Source organism: Aulonocara sp. 'chitande type north' Nkhata Bay, linkage group LG18 (assembly GCF_057382095.1).
Source record: "Aulonocara sp. 'chitande type north' Nkhata Bay isolate Kocher_YH1m ecotype deep benthic linkage group LG18, A_spYH_male_GT1.1, whole genome shotgun sequence".
Taxonomy (NCBI): domain Eukaryota; kingdom Metazoa; phylum Chordata; class Actinopteri; order Cichliformes; family Cichlidae; genus Aulonocara; species Aulonocara sp. 'chitande type north' Nkhata Bay.
In genome coordinates, this window is record NC_141361.1 from 27,396,157 (window position 1) to 27,418,209 (window position 22,053).

Genomic DNA, 22,053 nt, shown 5'->3' on the forward strand with positions numbered 1-22,053 from the left:
AATGTGATTAGGTTTTTTATTACTCCGTATATCAAAAGCAAGCAGTTGAAAACACCCCAACAATGCTGGAGATTATGTGGAGACTGGAACGCCAATCACTCACATGTGTTTTGGAAGTGTAAATATATTAAATCATATTGGGAAAGAATCGCGGCAACAATGACGAAGGTGCTGGGGTATGAAGTACTGTGTGAGGCACGAGTAATGTATTTTGGAATATGGGAAAATGTAAAAAAGGAGGACTGGTATTTGTTTAAGATTATGTTGTTGTCAAGCAAAAAGGTGATAACAAAGAATTGGCTGAAAAGCGATCCTTTAAAACTGGAAGACTGGATGGACGTAATCGAGGACATATATACAATGGAAAAAATGACTTACACTCTGAGACTGAAATCTGACAAACACCGAAAACAGTGGACAAAATGGATAATTTATAAGTCTCAGTCAGCCTTATAGGGCGGGACCTCTCGGGGTTTTTTTTTTTTTTTTTTTTTTTTTTTTTTTTTTTTTTTTATTTATTATTTTTTTTTTTTGTGTTTGTTGTTGTGTTATTATTATTATTGTCTTGTCCGTATGTAATACAAAGGAAAAAGTACAAAATAAAGAGTTAAAAAAAAAAAAAAAAAAAAAAAAGACAGGAGCAATATGTCAGGCAAATTGCACAGAACGAGCCGGGGAGTGAAGCGCAGTGGGTTTACTGACAATCAGAAAGGACAGCACACTCCCATCTCTGCATTGGTTTCTTCAACTATCTCGTGTTCACTCTGTCATTCGGAGTCTTTTCCTTCCCTGTTCCCGTCTTTTTTGCAGTTATCTCTCATTTATGTCTTGCAGGGTACTTTCCTGCTATTACTTGTCAGTCACATTGATTGGAAAGAGGAAATGGGATGACATAATCTTTCTCTCATTTCTCCCATTAGACAGACACCTGGCTGTGTACACTGTCAGTTAAATAATATCTATATGTTGTCCAAACATCTATCCGTTTGAACACTCAGTTGAGTTTACCATGTGCTTTCCATACACCAGTGAAGAATCACTGCTGTAACTGGATAACCGTATTACCTGGAATGTTTTTCTCAGTGGTCATTTCGAGTTTGACAGAGAAGATTTGTCATGTTTTTCATGGGCGCCATCCACATATTGAACTCTGCTGCTCCACCCACAAATGCATTTTCCTTACAAATGTGGGACATTTTAGGGGAAATGAACAGGATGTCCAACGGTATCAGATTTGTTGAAATAATTGATTAAACACAATTTTCCTTACTTTTTGAAATATTGCTGTTATCGAGTTAGCATATTAATGTTATCGTATTACTTTTTATTAATCCAAATATTGAAAGCATAATTATGTTTTTGAAAGTTGCCATATAATTATTCCTCACTGTTGTCATCAAATGTGCTTCCCAATTTTGATCCTGTGTTTTTGGCTCTTTGTTACACTGACTTAAATGTGATATTAAACAAAGATTAAACTCCCAGTGTTACCATGTAATTAATGAGATATCATGTAAAGAATCTTCATTAATGCCATTAGTAACAGTTGTGTTTGCCTACAATTTCATACATGGCCTTAACCAACTATAACATCACTAAAGTCTGGATCTACATTTTATTTTATTTTATTTTATTTTTTCAAAATGAGAGGTGAATCAGTGTGTAATGATATTTGATTGGCTTAGGCATGAGTAGTGAATCAGAACCACAGCAATCGAGTAAGTGACTTTTACTTTGTGCTGTTTTAATTTCAAAGGAATAATTATGTATTTTGTTATTTTTATTTCAGCATCCGTCTTCTATATTTCAGAATGGGGAAGTGTACAGAATAAATTCATTACAGTTTCTGGTTTTCATTATATTGCAACTCTAGGACTTGGTTTCTGCAGAAGTGTAGCCTTTTCTTTGGGTCATTGGATCAGAAGTGCTGTAATTTAAATGTGATACATTAAAACAAACAGTTCTGGCCCTCACTACTTTTTAAACCCCAGTTTCATTTCTAAATGGTGTCTGTGAAATAGGTTTATTTGAATGAATCATTGCATGGTTTGTCCACTAGAGAGCACTAAGTTCATTTTTCAAGTTGTTCCACGTGTTCACAGCTCTCTTAAAAAATCTATACTAAGACTGTTGTGTATATGAAATATTTACATTAGAAAATAACACTGCAGGGCAACATAAGAGTATTTGCCTCGGATATCAGATACTGACTGGGTTAAAGAGCCTTGTTGTTGTTGTTAAACAGTGGTAAGCTTTCCGTCTGGATCACAGGGAGGTTAGACTGTAGCTTCGCGCTCTTTCCTTTTCACACTAGCTGTCAGCTTCTGTATTTCTCACTCTTCTTGTCTGTCTAGCCTCCTGTGGCCACATTGACATAAAAAACCAAATCATTGCTCGATAGCCTCAGACCCATTCTAGGAATTCTTCAGTCCCCGTCCTTTCCCCCTCTCATTGTTATTGTGCTTCATATGCTGCTTGTCTGCATGAAATCTTTGACGTGTTTAATTTCTTCTTGCATGCTGTGAACATAAATTGTTTGATATATGCAGAATGAGCTCTGGCAGCCCATTTCTGTTTCCTCAGTACGCTGACTTGTTTACAACCCATCATTTCAATGAATCACTCTGTGATCCATACTGGAAACTTCATGCCAAAGAAGGCGCACTAAACATACAATATTTACACTCTGCACAGCTTCATCGACATATCAGCTGGCACTTTTTATTTATTATTATTTATTTATTTTTGCATTTCCAACCATAGCTGGAAGCTTTAGGTTTTGCAGTTGACCGAAAAAACCTAAGGCTTGAATTCACATGAATTAAGTGCAAATGTTTGTTGGCTGAAGGATGATGCGATTATAATTTAGTGGTCAGAGGTCACAAAATATATTTTTGGCTACAACTCACACTACATGTGCAAATTTTGACAAAAGTTCAAACAAATGTCTAATAAGAAGGACATTTACATAGAAAGGTAAGACATGGATGTAAAGTAGTTTCACTGGCCTGTGAATGCATAAAACTTCAAGGTTTTAATTTCATCCATCCATTTTTATTTTTTAAATCACGTTTTTCCCCCATGGTTTTACATTTTATCCTCTTATTTATAGTATTTCTTATGTGCTATGCACATTTTTTACTTCTTTAACATTTTCCCTTACTGATTTTCTTTTTCTGAGACAATTTCGTATCAAAGCTAAACATTCATTATCTCCTTTCTGTCAGGAAAATAAGGAGCCTCCTGTGGGACAGTTTTCTGCAGGCAACACTCTCGGGGTGGAGGTGTTCAAAGTCCACAGGCGGTTTTCTGGCAATCTGCAGCTGCCTCCGTTGTCATGGCGACAGGCAGAGAAGGAGAGGGAAAGGGGAAGGCCGCTAACACCAGAAGAAGATCCCGTAACCCATAGCAGACCCACGAGCCTGCCCATCGCCTCTCTGCCTCGCATTGACATCACACAGGCTGACCCTGACAGGTGAGGCTGTGATAAACACACTGACACGCTCAAACGCTTTATAAGGCGGCACCGATGCTGCGCACGTTTGGGCATTATTTTTTTTCCTTGTACTTCTCTGCGTTTGTGCTTTTGTTGTGCTGCAGTAATAATGTAGTAATTTGAGAAAAGCAGCACAGCTTGTGTACCGGGTAACAGCGGGAGGCCGGTGTTTTCTCCCATCTAGATCTGACATTAGATTTGCAAGCAAGCAACAAAGTTGGCATTTATGAATTTTTTGGGGGTGAAAGACGGGGTACATACTCGACAGCTCATGTGTCTGTCGCAGTGCCAACACAAAGAGGTAGACAACGCATTCACGTTACGGCAAATTTAGAATCACCAGTCAAACTAAGATTCATGTCTATTGAATGCGGGAGGAAGCCAGAGTTCCCCAGAAAAACCCACACAGACATGGGAAGAACATGCACACACTTGAAGTTGCTGAATAGCAGTTTCCCATATGTATTATTTCGTTGAGCAATTATAATTCATCCCACCAAACTACTTTCGCTTTTTGAGATCTTTTGAATCTATTTTATCTGGTGTCTGTATTTTTTGTTGCTTTCATCTGTATAAGGCTTATACTATGTCCTCGTGCTTTTGAAAAACATGGGTTGGATTTATCTGGATTACAGGTCAGGAGCAGAGAAACTTTTGCTCTGTTTATTGCACAACACTGGAGACGCCCCATAACTTTTTGCTTTGTTTTCCAGCTGCTTTTGAGTAGCCAGTCAGCTTGTTTAAAAAGGCTTCTGTTCATATTGATTAGCATTATGAATAATGCAGTGGAGGATTGTCTGGATAATATCAACCAATAAAAATAAATCATACGTTCAGACATATTTATTTGAGTTTGTGAGTGAATATTTTAGTGCAGTCTTGTCCGGCATCAGACTTGGTTGTAAAGCGGACTCTTTAATGGAAACTAGTATAGAATTCAAAGGGGTCGGGTTGGGCCAGGCAGACTGTTGCAGTGTTACTTCTAGTCATTCTGGCCAGAAACTCTCACCAAGATCCTCAGGCAAGCAGGCAACGATCAGACGTCTACATCGATACAGACGCTTCACTGTAGCCAGCGCATGGTAAGGATATTCTTTTGAGGGTGTTAAAGAGAGAATTAAATAAATAAAATAGAGGATTGAAACCCAAGTAGTGGGTTTGCTTGTCAGCTGTAATGTGTTTTTGAAGAGCTACAGCAGGTAGTCGTGATTGTGGATTTATTTAGTAACTCAGGCGGACCCTTATTTAGAAGTAGTTTATTTCAGGTTGTCAAAAATGTCCCTGCTCCAGGATGAGTTAGAGCTCAGGGGACTCATTTTTAAAAAATAACTCATTGGTGTGGAAAGATGCCTTGGAAAAAGACCCTGAAATAACACATAAAAAAAAAGATATATTAACAGGAAACAGTCCCCTTTATGTCATACCTTACATAAGGTAAAGTTTATTCATATAGCCCAATATCATGGGGTTGTCACTGCAAGCTTGCAATAAAACACACAGCAAACACTTTATTACGATAAAAGTGTGAGACATCTCTGGAAAGCCATTTGTGATTCCAAGACCAAAGCGATTGGCAGACATCCCTGTGCTGTACGTACAGAGTGTTGAAATACTCAGATGATGAAATTCACCCTTGGGGCGTGATTTCATCACAAATGTTTTAGTTCTTAAAATATTTTTAAAAGTACACGCTGAGCAAAGCAGCGTGCTGGGACTTTCTCCTCTGGGATGTACTTACATTAATGTGTGTGGCTAGCCCATGTTGTTTTTATAGACTACGGCACGATTCTCTCCTTTGTTTCCCTTCTTAAATAAATCCTTCTGTTAATGCCACAAACTTGAATTCATCAGGAAAGAGGATTTTTTTTCCCTCAATCGTCAGTTGTGAAACATTGGTAATGGTTCTATCCAGTCCAAAGAGTTTAGCCTTGTTTTTTCTCCTGAGAAGCCATTTAGCGTCAGGCCATTTTTTGACAGTACTTTTTTTTTCCTATTTTCTATTTGGGACCCTCTGTCTTTGATCAAATTAATTTGTAACTTTCATGTCTAAGTGAAAAAACATATCAATCTGCTGATAGCGTGACTACTTCTGACCTGTCTGGTTGTTCTTTAGATACATCTGGTTATCATGCAACTAGAAAAGTAATTTGACACTTTCACCTACTTATGATCCAAGTCCCACTACCACAAGGCTGCTTAGTGAGCAATGTTTTGCTGTACCAGACAGTGACATGCAAGTTGAAATCTGACATTGTGGTCAGATCATAAATTATCTTTGATTTGATTAGTAGTCTGTAAAATTCATTGTACCCCTCATAATCTCTGGTGGTTTTAAATGTTAATCCAAGCATCAGATTTCCTGACGATTTCCAGGCCTACGTGGAACTGTGACCCCGCTGTATATACTGTATGTGGAAGGCTTTTACTTAAGCTCTGGTTCTCCTCAGTCTTCCACATGTCAACCAAGTCAACAGACCTTCAGCCTAATCACAGAAATCAACTACTGCTATGGACATTGAGTTTTATAAATAGTAGCTAAGTACCAGAGAATTTCTAATAATACATTGTCTACTATCAGAAGAAGAGCACAGTAATAGTGTTAGCCATATTGCAGCTTTAATAACACATCACGGCATCAGAAACCTCCTGCTAGTTCTCCTCTTTATTTTACACCACACAGTCACTGTACTGTCTCTTAACACACAGATGGTTTTTTTTCTCATCTGGGGAAATATGTACAGTGTACATTAAATGCACATTAACTATAATCTCCAAAGTTGGCAAATAAATGAGGATCTGGATTTTCAACGTAATCGCGACGTCCCACTGTAAAGTCTTGTCGGCGCTGTGTTTTAATACAGAGGGATAAAGGACAGGCGGCCAGATAAACAGAGCGACTGCTGGTGCGTTTTTCCTGCGCTTCAGCCCAGATCTGCATGTTAGCATCTGCCAAGCCTACGTTATTCCAGCACGTGGGCTGCTACTGGACAGAAAGGGGAGGCTGCAAAAGTGTGTGTGTATGTATGAGTGAGCAGACAGTGTCACTGTTTTATGTTGCTCGATGTGGACCTTGAAGAGGGAGAAAAATGTTTCGAAGGTCTCCTAGGTACAGAGCTGGACATTTTGACTTCAGTGAGGAAGTTGTCAACAGAGCACACCTCTCAGCTCCAAGGTGATGTTTCAGTAGTTTTCTCTTTTTTTTATTGCACTGAGTATTTTATATATGCATATGAGTCCTTTTTTCACTCTACATGTCAATATTTTAGAAAAATAACTTCACTGGTAGATTTTAACATGATGCTCTTTTTCTTTTAACCTTTTCATTTCCACTGTAGTGCATATTTACTGAAGGTTCTTGATTGGTTTCACACTGTGGGATTAGATCGCTGTAGTTAAAATATGTTGTTTGCTGAAACTGAATGACGCAAAGCACAACACAGATGACGCTGGTCTTCCTGCATGTGTGTAATCAGAGTTCTCACATTAATCTGAGCTTCTCTGGCAGAGGTGTGGGACTGTCTCAATGGGACACGTGCCTAGTTAATCCCACATGTAGCAGAAATTAAAGAGGCGGGCTATAACGTGGAGAAAACATGAAGTGGCACTTCTAATAAAATGAAGTATGTAAATGGTAATCAAGCCAAGGACTCTGAGTTATTTTTCCATTTCATGGTTTGTGGCATCTGCTATTCCTGCTGGGCACTGACAGTTTGACCTTGCACCTCTAAACTCCTGTCCATCTGACCCAATCATCTGGTTACACAATAACTCGTCCCGGTGCTCTACATAAACTCTGTGGTGACAAACAGATTATGTCTCTGTGTGCATCTGTGGTGGTTTTTATTGATCAAACAACTATTGAGGAAAGCTGCATTTAGCAGTTAGCATGTTGGTTTATTTTTGCTCTGAGCATGAGTTCTCTGGTTGCTCTTTCTGATTTCTGCTTGTCAATTTTAAAAACAATTTTAATATATATGAATTTTTTAGATGGCATCAAGGTTGTAAGCATCACATGCTAAGAAAAGCCATAAATTCTACAATATTGTATTGTCTTCCTTTTAAATTTTTTTATTATCATTAGTTCAATTTTAGTGTTCAAATACATTCATCTTAAACAATGAGGGAAGGTAATCAAGATGTAGGCAGATGCTTGTGAGTGCATCAGTTACTGTAAAAGAAAACGTAGTTAGTAAAAAAGCAAAAATGTGCCTTTAATCACACATCAGGCAGCTGGTCACTCTTTGTATGTCATTTCCTAACTGCTGAGTTTGAATGGAACTGTCATGGACAGTGTTCCCGTAAGAAACAAACCAGACGGGCAGATTACAGTAAAACCAGCCCTGCTTGTACAGACAGTGAAGCATACTTATTTTATGAGTGTTATAGTTGTTGTTTTTTTCAGCTGTGGATGAATGGATGAGTAATTATTTAGGATTTATGCAATAATCTACTTCCTGGATAGGATTTGTCAACATGTTTTGCAAGCCAGTACTTACAGGTAGATTACGGAAGGTATATTCAAGATGACGATGATGATTTAAAAGTTAAATCTAAATGGCAAGATTGATGATCAATCAGACTTTGGCTTATGCTTTTAAAACTAATAGATTTAAAGAACTTGCTTTGCATTGTAAAGAATCACATCCTGATATTTTCTTCTCTCCCCCTGGATTGTTTTTTTTTTTTTTAACTTTCTTTTAGTTTTGAAGGGGAGAATGGCCCATCAGTGTGCTGCAGCCCATCAGACCCTCAGGCATCCCCAGGTTCAGGTCTGGTTCTTCATCCCAATTTGGCAGCTTACGGCCAGCGGCGGGAGTCCTTCCTGTACCGCTCTGACAGCGACTATGAGCTATCACCAAAATCCTTATCCCGAAATTCTTCCATCGTTGGAGAATTGTGAGTGGTTTTAATCACAGCATTGTCACATTACACTACAGTTAGCTATGTGTTTGTCTGTTTGTGTAACAGGCTTTCCTTTCATTACTCTCATTTTTCAGACATGGAGAAGACTTGATTGTGACACCGTTTGCCCAGGTAAGAGCTTGTCATAGCTCCATAGATCAAGTACAAAGAGCATCAATTATCTCAGAATATAAAACACAATTTCTCACAATAACTTTTTAATCTAAATGTCCCATGGCGCCATATTGAACTCTTTGCCCACAATTGGCAATGAGGATATATAACAACATCGGCATGGCAGAAGAACTCTACACTCGGATTTCAGCTTCATTGCAGAAACCTTTTCAGACAAACAGTATAGAAATCTATAAATAATATAGAGATATTTAGTGCCATATTATTTAATTACATTATTAAAAACAGTAATTTGCCCCAAACTAGTCATAAAATAAAAGAATCACAATTCTTTAAAACACCTCTCTTTTAAACACATGGTCAATAGCAAAGGTTATTCTCCATGCTCTCCTGTGAGAGGTAAGTTATAGTCCTTAAACATTTTTCACACTATTTTATTTTCATGCAAAATGTCTTGTTTTAAATTTCACTTTTACTTTTTGCACATTCTTTCTCTTACGTCAGTCTTTTGATCTTCTCTTTAGGTTCTGGCAAGTCTTCGGACAGTTAGGAACAACTTCACCACCTTGACAAATGTACAGTGTGTATCTAATAAGTAAGTGGGATCATTATTAGTTTCTGTACTTAGAGTTTTTATGATCCACAATTTAATATTTATTTTTTATTGAGGAAAAATCTGCCTGTGGATCTTAGTTTTTGGAGATACACCAGTAAGCCACACCATTAAAATCAGACTAGGACTTCTGATTGTGCCATGTGTTGTTTTATAGAAGGCACCAGATAAGAAGATAATCAGTGTTTGTCACTTTACCTGTCGGTAGTTTTAATGTTGTGGCTCATAAGTGTCTGTTTTGACAATGGTTGGAGATGCCAGCATGCTCCACTTGGGGGCACCAAAGCTTCAGAAACTTTTATAATGCTGTGGGCTTGTGAAGAAGTCTCGCAAATATAAATTCACATATCTCAAGAGCCTTTTGCTGGTGACACAAAACTGGACACAGTGACATTTCAATTCTGTTTTTTGTTTTGAGAGGCACAAACATCATCTTTTACATGGAAGTGCTCGCAGGTTTCCAGTGATCACTGAATTGGGTCAGTGGTTGTAGTTGCATCAAATTTACCAGAGGTGCACACTGAGTCAATCTGACCTCAGAGAAAAGGGTCACCGCAAGCCTGAGACCTGTTCAGAGAACCAAGGGAGTTGTTTTGTGTTTATCTTATGGCAACAAAGACCGACTGGAACCAAATGAAATAAATAAATAAATAAATGATGGAAGCATTTTTCCAGGCTCCTAATTTTTAAAACTTTGTAAATTATTTCTCTGTTGCAGGAGATCTCCCGCTACAAATCAGCCCCATGTCACCAAAGTGTGCCTGTCAGGTGAGTGAATAAGCCTTCTGTTAAAGAAAGAAAAGGGAGTTCATTATCACCCTTATCAGAATGAATGATTCTGGGAAATGTTGCACCCTGCAACACACATACTACTAACTGTCTGTGCTGTTTATATGGCTTTTGCAATTTCTGAGATTACAAATTCCAGGTTTTGATGCTTGAGCAGAATGATGCTCAGTTAAAGTTTTGAGTGAGCCAAAAAAGAAAGATGCTGAACTGAAAAAAAGCAAAGAAAACAAATGGAACAGCCAGTGATGTCCAATTGTTCTCCAATGCATGTGCTGTAATGCATTTACACAGATGGGGATTCTTGCATGCAACTGAAGTCTGCACAGTTGTTAGCAAAAATAATAGTTTGGGTTTCAAACACGTGAAAGTGGCATACACAATGGATTGCTTATTTCACGCCTCTGCAGTGTTCAAATAGATTGTCCCTTTGCACACAACACACATTTACATAAGGAAATATAGTTCCTCTTTTAAATTTCCATAAAAGTACTGAGTTAGATGTTTTCCCAGCCAGGATAAAATGTTATCTTTGACTCTTTTCACAAATGCAAATATAAGCAGCAGGCCTTCGTTATTCAAGGAGGAAACTGTGACTTGGTAATGCGCAAAATTCCCGTGAAGTGTCATTATGGAGGCACCGAGAAAAAACCAAAGTGTGAGAACAACAGAAGCACCTACTGGTTTAGATTCAGATTAGGTAGAAGGCAACAAGTGAAAGAAAAAGAGGAGGGAGGTGTCGATATTGGTTCTTGCTGCACTGGTTCTTCAAGTCCAATTGACGTCAGCATGGCCTACACACATGGGTGCTCGACTTCCTATCAGCACAGATGGGCTGCGAGGAGTGTCCCACAGCAGGAAAAATACAACACAACTGTGAGTCTCTTATTGTCCTTCCTCCTCCACATTTCTCACAAACCATGACCTCCAAGTAATCAGTGCAGAGTGAAACTATCTCACTGGCTTCCATTATGACGCATGAGGAAGATAAAACAAGAAAAACAAATTTGAAGCCTCTGAGACTCAGAGCTCGGAGGTTTATATACTGTATTTCTTGTCCTACCAGGGAATCTTGCTGCTCTCAGCTTTCTCTGAGCGTATAGAGAAAATGGAGTACACCTGCCACTAAATAATGGTGACGGTTGAGTTTGTTCAGTACGCAGCTACAACAATTAACAATATCACAATGAAAGATGTCATCATATCCTCCCTTGTGCTGCTTTCTGTCCCGTTTTCCTTGACTCTTTGACCGGAAAAGGAGAACAGATTTTTCCTGTTTTCCCTCTGTGTTTTTAGTCTGGCAAAATCCCCAGTAGTGGAAAAGAAAGAGTACCAGGTCTTTTTGGGCATGAGCTCAGCATAAATGAGTGCGCACTTATACACTCTGGACAGCTCTATAAAGGGATTATAGACGGACACGGGGAAAGACAATAAAAATCAAGACAGAAGATGATGTGGTGACACATGCACACATTGGCATCAAGACATATCAAGAGAGCTACCAGATTATTGCTGGGAGTGAGATACAAAAGAATGAAAACACAGTAAAGGTCAAAGAGAGAGAGAGAGAGATAATCATCTGGCAGTATGGGAGTAGCATATCAAATTCGGTGAAATAAACAAGAAGAGCACAACCGTGACCACAGCCAGTGGGTGAAGGGGCATAATGAGAAGAAAACAAGAAGCAGGGGGTATACTAAAAATCAGCTCAGCTGCAAATGCGTTACTGCAGGCTGTTTGCGCTGTTCGACTTACTCCAGAAACGTGACGGGATTGAAGTTTTCCCCCTTATGAGTTTGCAATTTATGGTTCGCTAGCCAAACTGGCCCCATCGCACACAGTCTCGTGAGCTCAGCGAGCAACAAAGAGCTCACTCTTCCCCTACTGATTCAGATTACAGGCTTTGCTCTATAGCATGCCTGATAAATAGCACTTTTGAGAAGTTGCTTTATTATGACGTCTTTGACAGTCAAGGCCTGATGATTAATCTGCAGCGATTATTACTGGCATTAGCCAAACACAGATGGTATGAACTCTGGGGTTAGTCATGTGTCCGAGAGAGCTGTAAAACCTCGCAATGGCCTCATGAGCAAATGCTGGCTAGACTGTTTTCAGATATTAATCATTACACAGCGCCCACAGAAATTAATCTTTAAGAAATCCCTGTTCAAAAAAGGCTACCCCTAGTTAGCTTTAGACTTGGCCCCAAGAGGGAAAACTATATATGCGTTCCCGCTTAATTTGTGATGAAATTATACTGTTTTGCTTGATGTGTGTGTGTGTTTTTAAATGAAGTGTAATATTGGACCTAGCAATTTTTACTTGACTTCCCACTTTCAAATCAAAAGTGATCTTGTTTACACTAGAAGCACACACAGTAGTAAAAAGAACTACTGTATAACAGTACATTTGCTATTTTCCTAAGAACGTCGACTATCCATTTCATATCTACATGTTAAATTTGAGGCCAGCATGAGCAGCAGGTCAGCTTAGTGAAAAAAGACCAAAAAAAACCCCTAAAAGTTTGACAATCCACAGAGCTCACAGCACACTTATTAACATGCAGAATAACAAAGTAGCCAAGATTTCGTGCTACATTTTCCATCTTCTGTTACACTTTTATCCTTTTCACTGAAAGAAGAAAAAAAAAGAAGTTAAAACTAAAGTAAAAGGAAATCACACACTAGCAGTTTTCTTTCTTTCTTTCTTTTCTCATACAGATCCCTGGTATAAATAAGATCTCTTATAAAATATATCATGCTTTTAATGTTACTGTAGCTTTTTGATACCTTTGTGTTTTGTATTATTTAAACCAGCTAGGTGCTTTAGGGGAGATAGGTTTGGCTTTCTTCAAAGAGAACCACATTGGTGGATACCGCCTATTTCGCTCTTTATACTGTTACATCAAGGTTTTATACATCACATTATTTAAAAAAAGTTTCAGACCTTCAAAGTCACCGCTGAGAAAAGTTGCAACTAGATTTAAGTTACACTGTCAACATTTACTTAATTTTATTTGTGTTAAATATAAGAATTTTGTCAGAAATTTTTTTTTAAACAACAACGTAACATGTGGCTTGACCAAATATACAGCCCCATTTCCAAAAAGTTGGGGCGCTATGTAAATTTTAAATATAAATAGGAAGCATTGATTTGAAAATCTCATAAACCCACATTTTATTCAAATTTTATTTTATTCAAATAGAATATAGACAAAAAATGTAATTTTTACCACCGTGTAGCATCGTCTCTCTTTTTAACAGCAATGTCTGGGAAGTGAGTAGATGAGTTTCTGGGCTTTTGGTTGGGGAATGTTTACCCATTCTTGTCTGATTATAGCTGCTGAACAGGATTGGAGGCAGGCTAGTTCAGCATCTGGATTCTTCAAGTATGAAGCAATCCTCTTTTTATACATGCAATTTGGGGTTTAGCATTGTCTTGCTGAAAGTCTATTCCTCAAGGATAAGATACAGTACTGTATCTGAAGTATGTAGCTGTACTGTTGCAATAAGGGTGTTTTCTGCATTCAGTGACAGCAAACAGTGTAACACCACTGTGTAAGGATTCCATGACAGAGCCATTGGACCCAAGAGTTAAATCAGTGAAATATGTCATTGTCTTTTGAAGTTGCGTCAGTAAGCGTATCTGGCATAAAATTCTGCCAAATCAAACATGCAAAGCCACCCGATGTTGCAACCCAATGTGACAAGGGAGCAGTCGAGAGTAGCATTTATTTGAAGTGCTTGTTTTTCCTCTTATGTGTTATTGCCAGTAAGAAAATGATGGTCTTTCATTGTGAGATGCATAGTTCAGTGGCTCAGTGAACCTGTTTCCAAGAATATGATGCATTTCCAACCAGGAAAATCAGTTCAGCATAGCAGATCGCTGCACTGAGACATACACATTTTTTACTTTGGAACTAAACGGTCACGTGACTTTGTGCGTAACCTACAGGGTGTGTGGTCCAACACAATGAGCATTACTCATTTTTCTTTTGTGACTTTTAGTAAACATGCCGTGGAAGAAAAGTAATGACAGACCTAACTGAAACGAGTTATTCTGACAATGTAAAAAGGAAGAATAGGTTGTTATTTCCCTTTAAACCTCAGGGCGAGAGTTGCTGTCCACACGTGCATTTGTGTGTACAGTCATGTGTTGTTGTTTTTTTGTTTTTTTTAAAAAGTTCTACACTTTTGCCTGTCAGGGCATAATGAAAACTTATCTGTTCCTCATAGCTTATTATGCTGTCAATTTGAACAACAACACAGTGTGGCATGTCATACAATGGAAAATGCACTTCATTAATGGATCATCAGCAAATGTGAGCACCTCTATCAAAGCAGAAGTTTTAGTAGTTTGCTGCTCTGGTGCATCTAGGTCTCTTAACACAATAGAAAGCAGGAAAGAAACTAGCTTAGAGAAGCTGTTGTTGCAGTTCATCAAAGTCCATCATTCTGCAGTGAGAAGGATTGGTCACATGTGCAAAAGAGTGGACATCCCAGCAAACTGACCTTAGGATGAATTTGCTGGAAATTCATGCTAAGGTGAATTTGCTGGGACGTTTAATGCTTAAAGAAACAGCAAAATCCCAAGAGCAACATCTCGGATGCTAAAGGCCTCAGTTAGCACGCTAGATGTTAAAGGTCAAACATACCAGCATGCCAGCACAAACACCTCAAACCAGCTGCCAATCAAGCAGGTGGAGGGGTGATGATTTGGATTTGCTTTGCAGCCACAGGACCTGGGTACCTTGTAGTCATTAAGTCAAACATGACCTCTTTGTTACCAATAAATTCTAGAGTCAAATGTGATGCCATCTGTCTATAGCTAAAGCTTTATCACTAAAGCTTGGGTCATGTAATGGGATGGTGAGCCCAAGCACAGCAGGAAATCTACAACAGAATAGTTGAAAATGTAAAGAGTCAAGGTGCTGAACTGGTGCAGATTTCAGGCATCAATCTAATGCCATGGAGGAACCTTAAGAGAGCTATGTATAAACGAATGCCTGCACAAGCAGTGAACTGAAGCAGTGCTGTAAAGAAGATTGGCCCAAAGCTCTTTCTAATGTTCCAAACCAAATGTGCTTTTGCCCAATGTAATTGAAAACATATTAGGATTTTAGCAATGTTGCCAAGATCTCCTAATTGATCAGATTACTTAAACTTTCATCATAGCAAACGTAATCAGTACGAATATGCAGAACTTGTGGGCAAGGGGGAAGGTTTTTGGTGCAGGACGCTTCCTGGGTTGTGTTTGCAGACTGCTTGTAGTCTGTATTTTGTTAACCAATCATGTTTAAAGAGATTTGGGTTGCATGCATGTGGAAAGTAAATAAAGGGTTTAATTTCCGAAACCCCAAATACTTTTTCAAAAAAGTATTCATCTGCCATTTCTGGAGCACTGGTAATGATGATGTGAAGCAATATCCATTGTCCTCTACCTGGAAATCCAACTGCAAGTCCTGAAAAGGTGCTTTGGTGACTAAGGAGGCAGATTAGCTAATGGGCTATTGGATTGAGTCATGCAAACCTGTTTCCCAAAGAGGTTTGAGCACAGTGCAAAATGCAAATGAAAACTTTATACAGTGATTTGCAAGTCATTTAAACAACATTCATATCACCATATCAAATGTTTGTTCATTTCGATGTTGATGCCAGCAACACATTTTTCCAGCCAAATTTTTTCCCTCTCAAAGGATTTCCAAAAACCTTTGAAATGTTTTATTGCAACAAATTCAAAATGAGCATATGTTTTTTAATATATTTTTCAAAACTGCATGTCTAAAACACTTGCAGAATCTCTAAATGCTGTCTTCATACTATTTCCAATTAATTATAGGGTTCAAAAGAATTGCATATAGTTGCATTCTGTTTTTATTAACACCTGTCACAACTTTTTGGGGAATGGTGTTGAACTTAATTTCTAATGTTTGTTATCAATATGATGTAATTTATTTCCTCCTATTAGCAAAACGTTATTCAGTGAATGGACACACAATCAGACAGTACACCACAAATTGAGCCAGAAGAACTGACCTGTCATTTTCAGTCTGGTCAGTCTGCTTCACTCTTGTGTGCAGCAGTTACTCTGCTCCACAGCAAGATTCCATTTCAGGTTTTCCAGGCTCACAGCCAGGGGAGAGGATCCGGAGGGCTGGAAGCGTGCAGCCTGGTTAAGTATTTGAATTATGTCATTGACGTCAGCACAGTCATAAACCTCCCTGCGGCCCTTCCCTCTAACTGGCCCGTGCCAACACAGCTCCATGGTGCATTGTGAATGAGCCGTCAAACAGGCCTTGATGAGATGTTTGTATGTGCATGTGTGTTTTCAAGTCTTTTGTTTTCATAGGCGATGAAATTATTTCACAGCTGTAAACTATGAAGCGACACAATTACTGAGGCTTGTTTGTGAGAAGACCAAGAGTGGCGTGGTTTCGGGGGTTGGACCGTCTCTGATTGTCCACCGCATATCACTTTAAATCTCATGCTACCTTAAAAGGGAAAGCATTATACAAAATTGTCTCACATATAGCACACCAACTTATTCCTGTAGCACAGCAAGGGAAACAATAGATTTGAATTGTAACTTGTAACAGTATGCTAATATAATTTTTCTGTGGCTATGACAATTTTTTTCGTAAGGGTTTTTAACAATAGATAGGATAAAATTATATATACACAAGCATGATGAAATATATTATTTTGAAACACAATGAGTAATTAAACTTAAAGAAAATAAAATACAGAATGATGAACTTAAATATGCTTGGCTAAAATCTAAAAAGCATGCATGATATATAGAAATTAAAAATATTAAATTTTTAAAATTCTGAAAATATACTTGTAATGTAATAAAACTGATAAATTACGTTATTTGTGAGAGTATAATATGTGCAACACTGTTTTTGCATTTTATTCATATACTACCTTGTGTTAAAATCAGAAAATGTTCAGAGTTCAAAGCAGATGGCATAATGCAAATGATTGACACGAAGAGCAAAGGCTTTTGCAAGAGTAATCATGAATTTGCAAAGTCTTCCGCCCCTCTCAGACTTTTGAACAAATTGACGTACATTGGAGGTGATACAACGGTAAATTATTGACCCACATCCTGCCTTAGCCCCACGTGCAATGCAAAATCAATAACAAACGACTGAATACGTGCAAGTTACTGTGTCAAAGTGTGCATTTCTCTTTTGTGATGTTGTGAGGTCACTATGAGGAATGTGTGTTTGCGTACATGCAGATAGCCTTGGCCTGTTTACAGGTCAGCCATTGGTGTCTTGAGTTGACCATCAACTTTCTTTTCCCGCACTTTCCAAATGTCTGGTGAATTAACAATGAACATTAACACAACTAAAGGCATTGTAGTCACTGTGTTAAAGTCAGCCTCGCTATAAAACTCAAAATACTGCATAAAAAATGCCAACTTATAATCCACTCTCACGCAGAAAGCCATTGTGAAAATCAAGTCAAAATCAAAAGAAATCAAAAGAAAATAAAAAAAACATTTACAATAAAAAATATTGTGTAGTTTTTCAGTGTTGTGCTTCTTAATGAGAAACTGCTCTGTATAGCTGTCACATTTAAATGCTACCCAGATGTCGCTTACAATAATAATGCTAACCCAATGATACATACACAAATGTACCCTAATAGGGTCATTTTGCTGTTTTTGTACTACTTTTACTGAAGTGTATGTTTGGTCTGTCCATGGCAGTTGTTGGTATGAGCTGAGACACTGCAATTCTTCAGTCAGACACTGAGGAAAAACAGCTTATGGGGGTAGGTTGAGAACATAGAGAGGTGCAGTGTGAGGGGGATGTAAGTGGAAGGTGTTTTGGCAGAAATGGTGGTTTGGGAGCAGCCCTGCTCGTTAGTGTGGTGGATGGCTCTTACAGAAGCTGGTTTGTGGCCCTACAGAGGAGAGATAGAGGGGAAAAAGGGGGAGAGGGGAAGGCAGACGAGGTCTCTCTGCACACTGAGGTCTGTTGTCCTCTTTGCAGCCTCCAGCATATGGCCAAAGCATTAGAACTCACCAAGAAAAAAAAGAAAAAGACATCCACTGAAAAAACAGGCTGGAAAAGCACCTCACACTCTGTCTGGAAGCAGGTTTCTCAGACTGAATGTGCGTCACGCCACCTTTGACTGGTGACACTGTGAAATGTCATCCCATTTAACACTGTATTTATGAACAACCAAAGGTGATGATAGGTTCATTCCTTCTACTCATACCGTGTGCATGTGCATAACTTTATTTTATTTAGAACTTCAACTCATATGTCATTGTTATACAGCCCAACTAAGGGAAGTTTGGCTCCAGACTTTGAAAAAATGTAACTTTTCAGCCACTGCTTTAGCCCAAAAAGCCAAAGGTCCAGCGAGCTTTTCTACAGTAGTCTGAGTGTTTCACTCTTATATGTTCTGGACTCTGTCAGTGATTAAGCTGCCAGCTTCAAAATGACTCGAATCCCAATCATACAGACTTTGCAGATGAGCCAGTCCTTTGATGTTTCAAGGTGCCCAGCTAAAATGTCTGCATATGCATGCGCCCTCTTCTAAGGGAATGAGGGCAGGATGTGGTGACACCTTCTTGGCAACGTCTACTGCCCCTATGGACCAAGACAGCCACACGCTGATGTATACCAAGATTCAACAGCTCACTGCCTTGTGCATGAGCTGCTTTGATGTTATACCTCTGCTCTGTGTCAGTGACTTTTGCATGGCTTGCGTGCCAGTGGAGTCTGTGAATAGGCTGGTCCGCAAAACTTGGCATCCAGTTATGCGTCGTATCGAAGCCAAAGTTTCTTTGAATCAGCCAACCAGGAACTCAAGGAAATAAAAATTAGTCTAACCCGAAAAATGACACAAGTGGTAGCAGCTGTGTAATATGAGGAGCCAGTGGCATGAGTTTCCTTGAGTGAACTTAAACAGCTGAAAGTTCACTTTTCTGTGATTCAAAAGAATCCCGGGTGTTGTTCTGATTACTTTCAAAGGTGAACTATTTCCTTTAACTGTGCTACATTGTCTGGGGTTGCATTGAAGTTCTTTGTTCAGCACTGGTGGTTCAAAATCTGTATGCCATCACTGTGCTTTGAAGTGCTTTGATCCACTATATTGACGTAAATTGGGGAGCAGCACGCTGGCTGTCCTGTTGTGCTGAGCATATGGGGTAAATTTCTTCCATGTGTGAAGTGCTATGAAGTAGAGATCAGTCTTTTCCATAGAAAAGGAAGGTGGGGAGATCCAGATGTTTAGCGTTCGCTCCCTCCAGCTAGAAATATGTTGAAACATTGGCATATTGAGCAGTGATACTTTTTAATATGTTTCCTCATGTTTGAGCTTCCCAGTGATTTTCTTGTAAACCACTCTTTTCCTTCTAAACACTGTGCACCTACCACATGTGAGTCATAGCTGCTAACGACAGAGTTATTTCATCAAACGACAGCTATGATTGCCTTCAGCAGTCACTCCACCATTCATTAATTCCACTCCATGTTTTCTGGGAGTTCATAGCCAAAGAGGAAGTGCTTTGGTTTCTTTGGCTCACAGTGTGGCCCTAGCCTGGACTCCCCCCAATTCAGGGAGTCAAAATTTGCCTCTCGTGTTGCTTATGCAAACACAAGTTTGATGTTTGATATAATTTTTTTTCCTCCCTCAGAGAGGTTCAGAGAGGAGAGAACCAGTTTGTGAAGCATGGTGGTGTGCCGTGAGCTGCTGTAGATGCAGTTCACCAGGGTTCCTTGAAGTGGTCTGCATGTCAGAAAGGAAGTCGTTGGAAATGAGTTGTCTTTGCAGTAGTGACGAAGTCCTCCTGCTCCTATTGTCTATAAAGTTCTAATGAAATTTCAAAGAGATGCATTTGTTTGGATGTAATCCCAGTGACAGGAATAAAAGCTAAAATGATTGTGTCTCCTGCACCAAAAGCAGTTAGGGTTTTTGTGTTTTTTTTTACTCTAAATGCATGTATACACCATTTCTATTCATTTAAATGGGCAGGGGTCACAGACACACCAACAGCAGGAGGCAGCAAACTGCCTAGTCTGCAAGCTACTTCTTCAAACGAGTGGAACTGAGAGGGGGATAATTTAATGAGAGAGAGGGAGAAGTTGAGCAAGGGTGGGGGAACCAGACGAAATGGGAGGGGGTTTGCAGCACGCACAAGAGGGAGGGAAAGAGGGGGTACGCAGAGAATAAGGCTACAGAGAGACAGAAAGACAGAGCGAGTCGGCAAACGGTGACCATAACCACTGTTTGTTTGAGAAAACAACTCCCCTGAACTTTCGGAGGTGGTGGAGCGGAACAAGATGAAGGAGCTCTGCGTACACACCTCCTCATCTTCCTCTGCATCTTCCGGAGGTTCTGCATGTCAGTGCCCCTTACGATCAAGCCACTCTGGGACACTTGGACCGCCACGCATGGTGTCTGGAGGATCAAGTATGGACATGGATCCTCTCAGACCTGATTACATGTCCATGTGTCTCTTGGCAGATGAGTCCTACCAGAAACTGGCTATGGAAACCATGGAGGAGCTGGACTGGTGTCTGGACCAGTTGGAGACCATCCAGACCTACCGGTCTGTCAGTGACATGGCCTCCAACAAGGTAAGACAATCTGGGCCATATGTTAATATATGTAAATGTGACAACAACGCATGTGTGAAGTTACCTGGGACTGTCTACATGTATTTATCGATTACCGTGGTTTTATAAAAAGCTATTAGCCTCTCCTCCTGGATGAAATACCTGAAAACACTACAAACATTCACATTTTTGATAATTAACTTCAGGGGTAAAAATCTATTTGGGTATTTGATCATGGGCACAGTAGGTTATTAAGATGATTTTATCAAGTCACAAAAGAACCATTAGTTCATTAGTGTGAAAAGCTATCATGCACATTGTGCTGTGCTTTCATCTAGAATCATATTGCACAGCAAACTCTTGCATGCATGCTTCATTTTGCCAACATCTCTTTTTACCCACTGAAATAACAATCATTAGAGTGTGCAAAACCATAATTAAAAAAGATTTAAGTTAAACATTATAATTGTAACCTATATCTCATACTATGCAATGCAAAATTATAATTATTACCATCACGGTACATATTCTGTAACGTGCTCACTGAAGGCATGATACTTGTGATGATGGCTTGACTGGCCTGTGATGACCTGCCAGTCTGCATATATCTGTGTATAATTGCTCTTTGTTTCTGTGTGGTTGTGCATTTGCACAGTCTACGGAAAATGTAAAATACTTTTAGCCACATTGACGCATTTGCAAAGCAACAGCTGTTCTGTGGTAGCATATCAGCACGCATCATCATTTTATAGATCTCTTGATAAAAAAGGAGAAAAAAAAGTTAATGTTTGCTTCGCTGCATAACAACTTTAGCAAACTACCTGTTGCATCTGAGCACCATTATTGCCTGAATTCCAGGGAAAGGGCTGTCCTGCTTGTATATCCTTACCTTAATCAAACTGCCCGAGACACACAGCTTGCTATACTACTAGGTTGGGCTGATTAAAACATTACCAAATGCTTTTTTCATTCATTTTAGTGCTGTGTTGATATTGGCTCGTTTCTAAGATGTAGCTCTGTGTGAGTTCATTTAGCAGGGCCCTTATTGCTTAAGGCTGGTTTGAAAGTACTGAACTTATTCTTCTGCTTGCTGCGGAAGAGGCAAAACCAGATCTGCTATATGTTCCATTATTATAGAATAATGCCAGGATAATTTTATAACTGCATCTTCTTTACAAGGGGCCAAACCATTTAGTTTAGCGTGTTTAAAAGCTGTACTTGTGTCTCACGCTGCCTGGAAAGTTATTAAATGGTAAAACTCAGTTTATAGTTAATATAACTCAAAAAATGTAACCAAAGGGTGAGAAAATGTCTGTTCTCATCGGTGGTCTTAGCAGCGTGTTGTTTTAAGCATTTAAAAGTGCCAGTCTTCCAGTTTGGTTTTACTGAATTTAAACACACTGTGGTTTTTAAACCAGCATTTTTGAACTAATTACTTCCCTTTGCTTTGATGCACATGAGCCTGTTTTTTTCTTTGTGCGTATTTCACTTCAAAATTTACTGTATGCGGCACATTACTGCTCAGACAGCGGAGACTGT

General features: G+C 39.1%; 1 protein-coding gene across 2 annotated transcripts in view; it reads left to right on the plus strand.

The window, feature by feature from the left end:
* LOC147308817 (3',5'-cyclic-AMP phosphodiesterase 4B-like) overlaps positions 1 to 22,053 on the plus strand; it is a 45,917-nt gene that overhangs the window by 13,106 nt on the left and 10,758 nt on the right. The window contains exons 4-9 of one of the 2 annotated variants that reach the window (XM_086272337.1): positions 3,228 to 3,475; positions 8,198 to 8,392; positions 8,494 to 8,530; positions 9,058 to 9,128; positions 9,865 to 9,914; positions 20,423 to 20,535. In XM_086272337.1, coding sequence (XP_086128463.1) covers positions 3,228 to 3,475; positions 8,198 to 8,392; positions 8,494 to 8,530; positions 9,058 to 9,128; positions 9,865 to 9,914; positions 20,423 to 20,535 — 714 coding nt within the window. Of the gene's footprint in view, positions 1 to 3,227; positions 3,476 to 3,972; positions 4,579 to 8,197; positions 8,393 to 8,493; positions 8,531 to 9,057; positions 9,129 to 9,864; positions 9,915 to 20,422; positions 20,536 to 22,053 lie in introns of those variants that run through there. The other variant, XM_086272338.1, reaches the window with a different exon arrangement.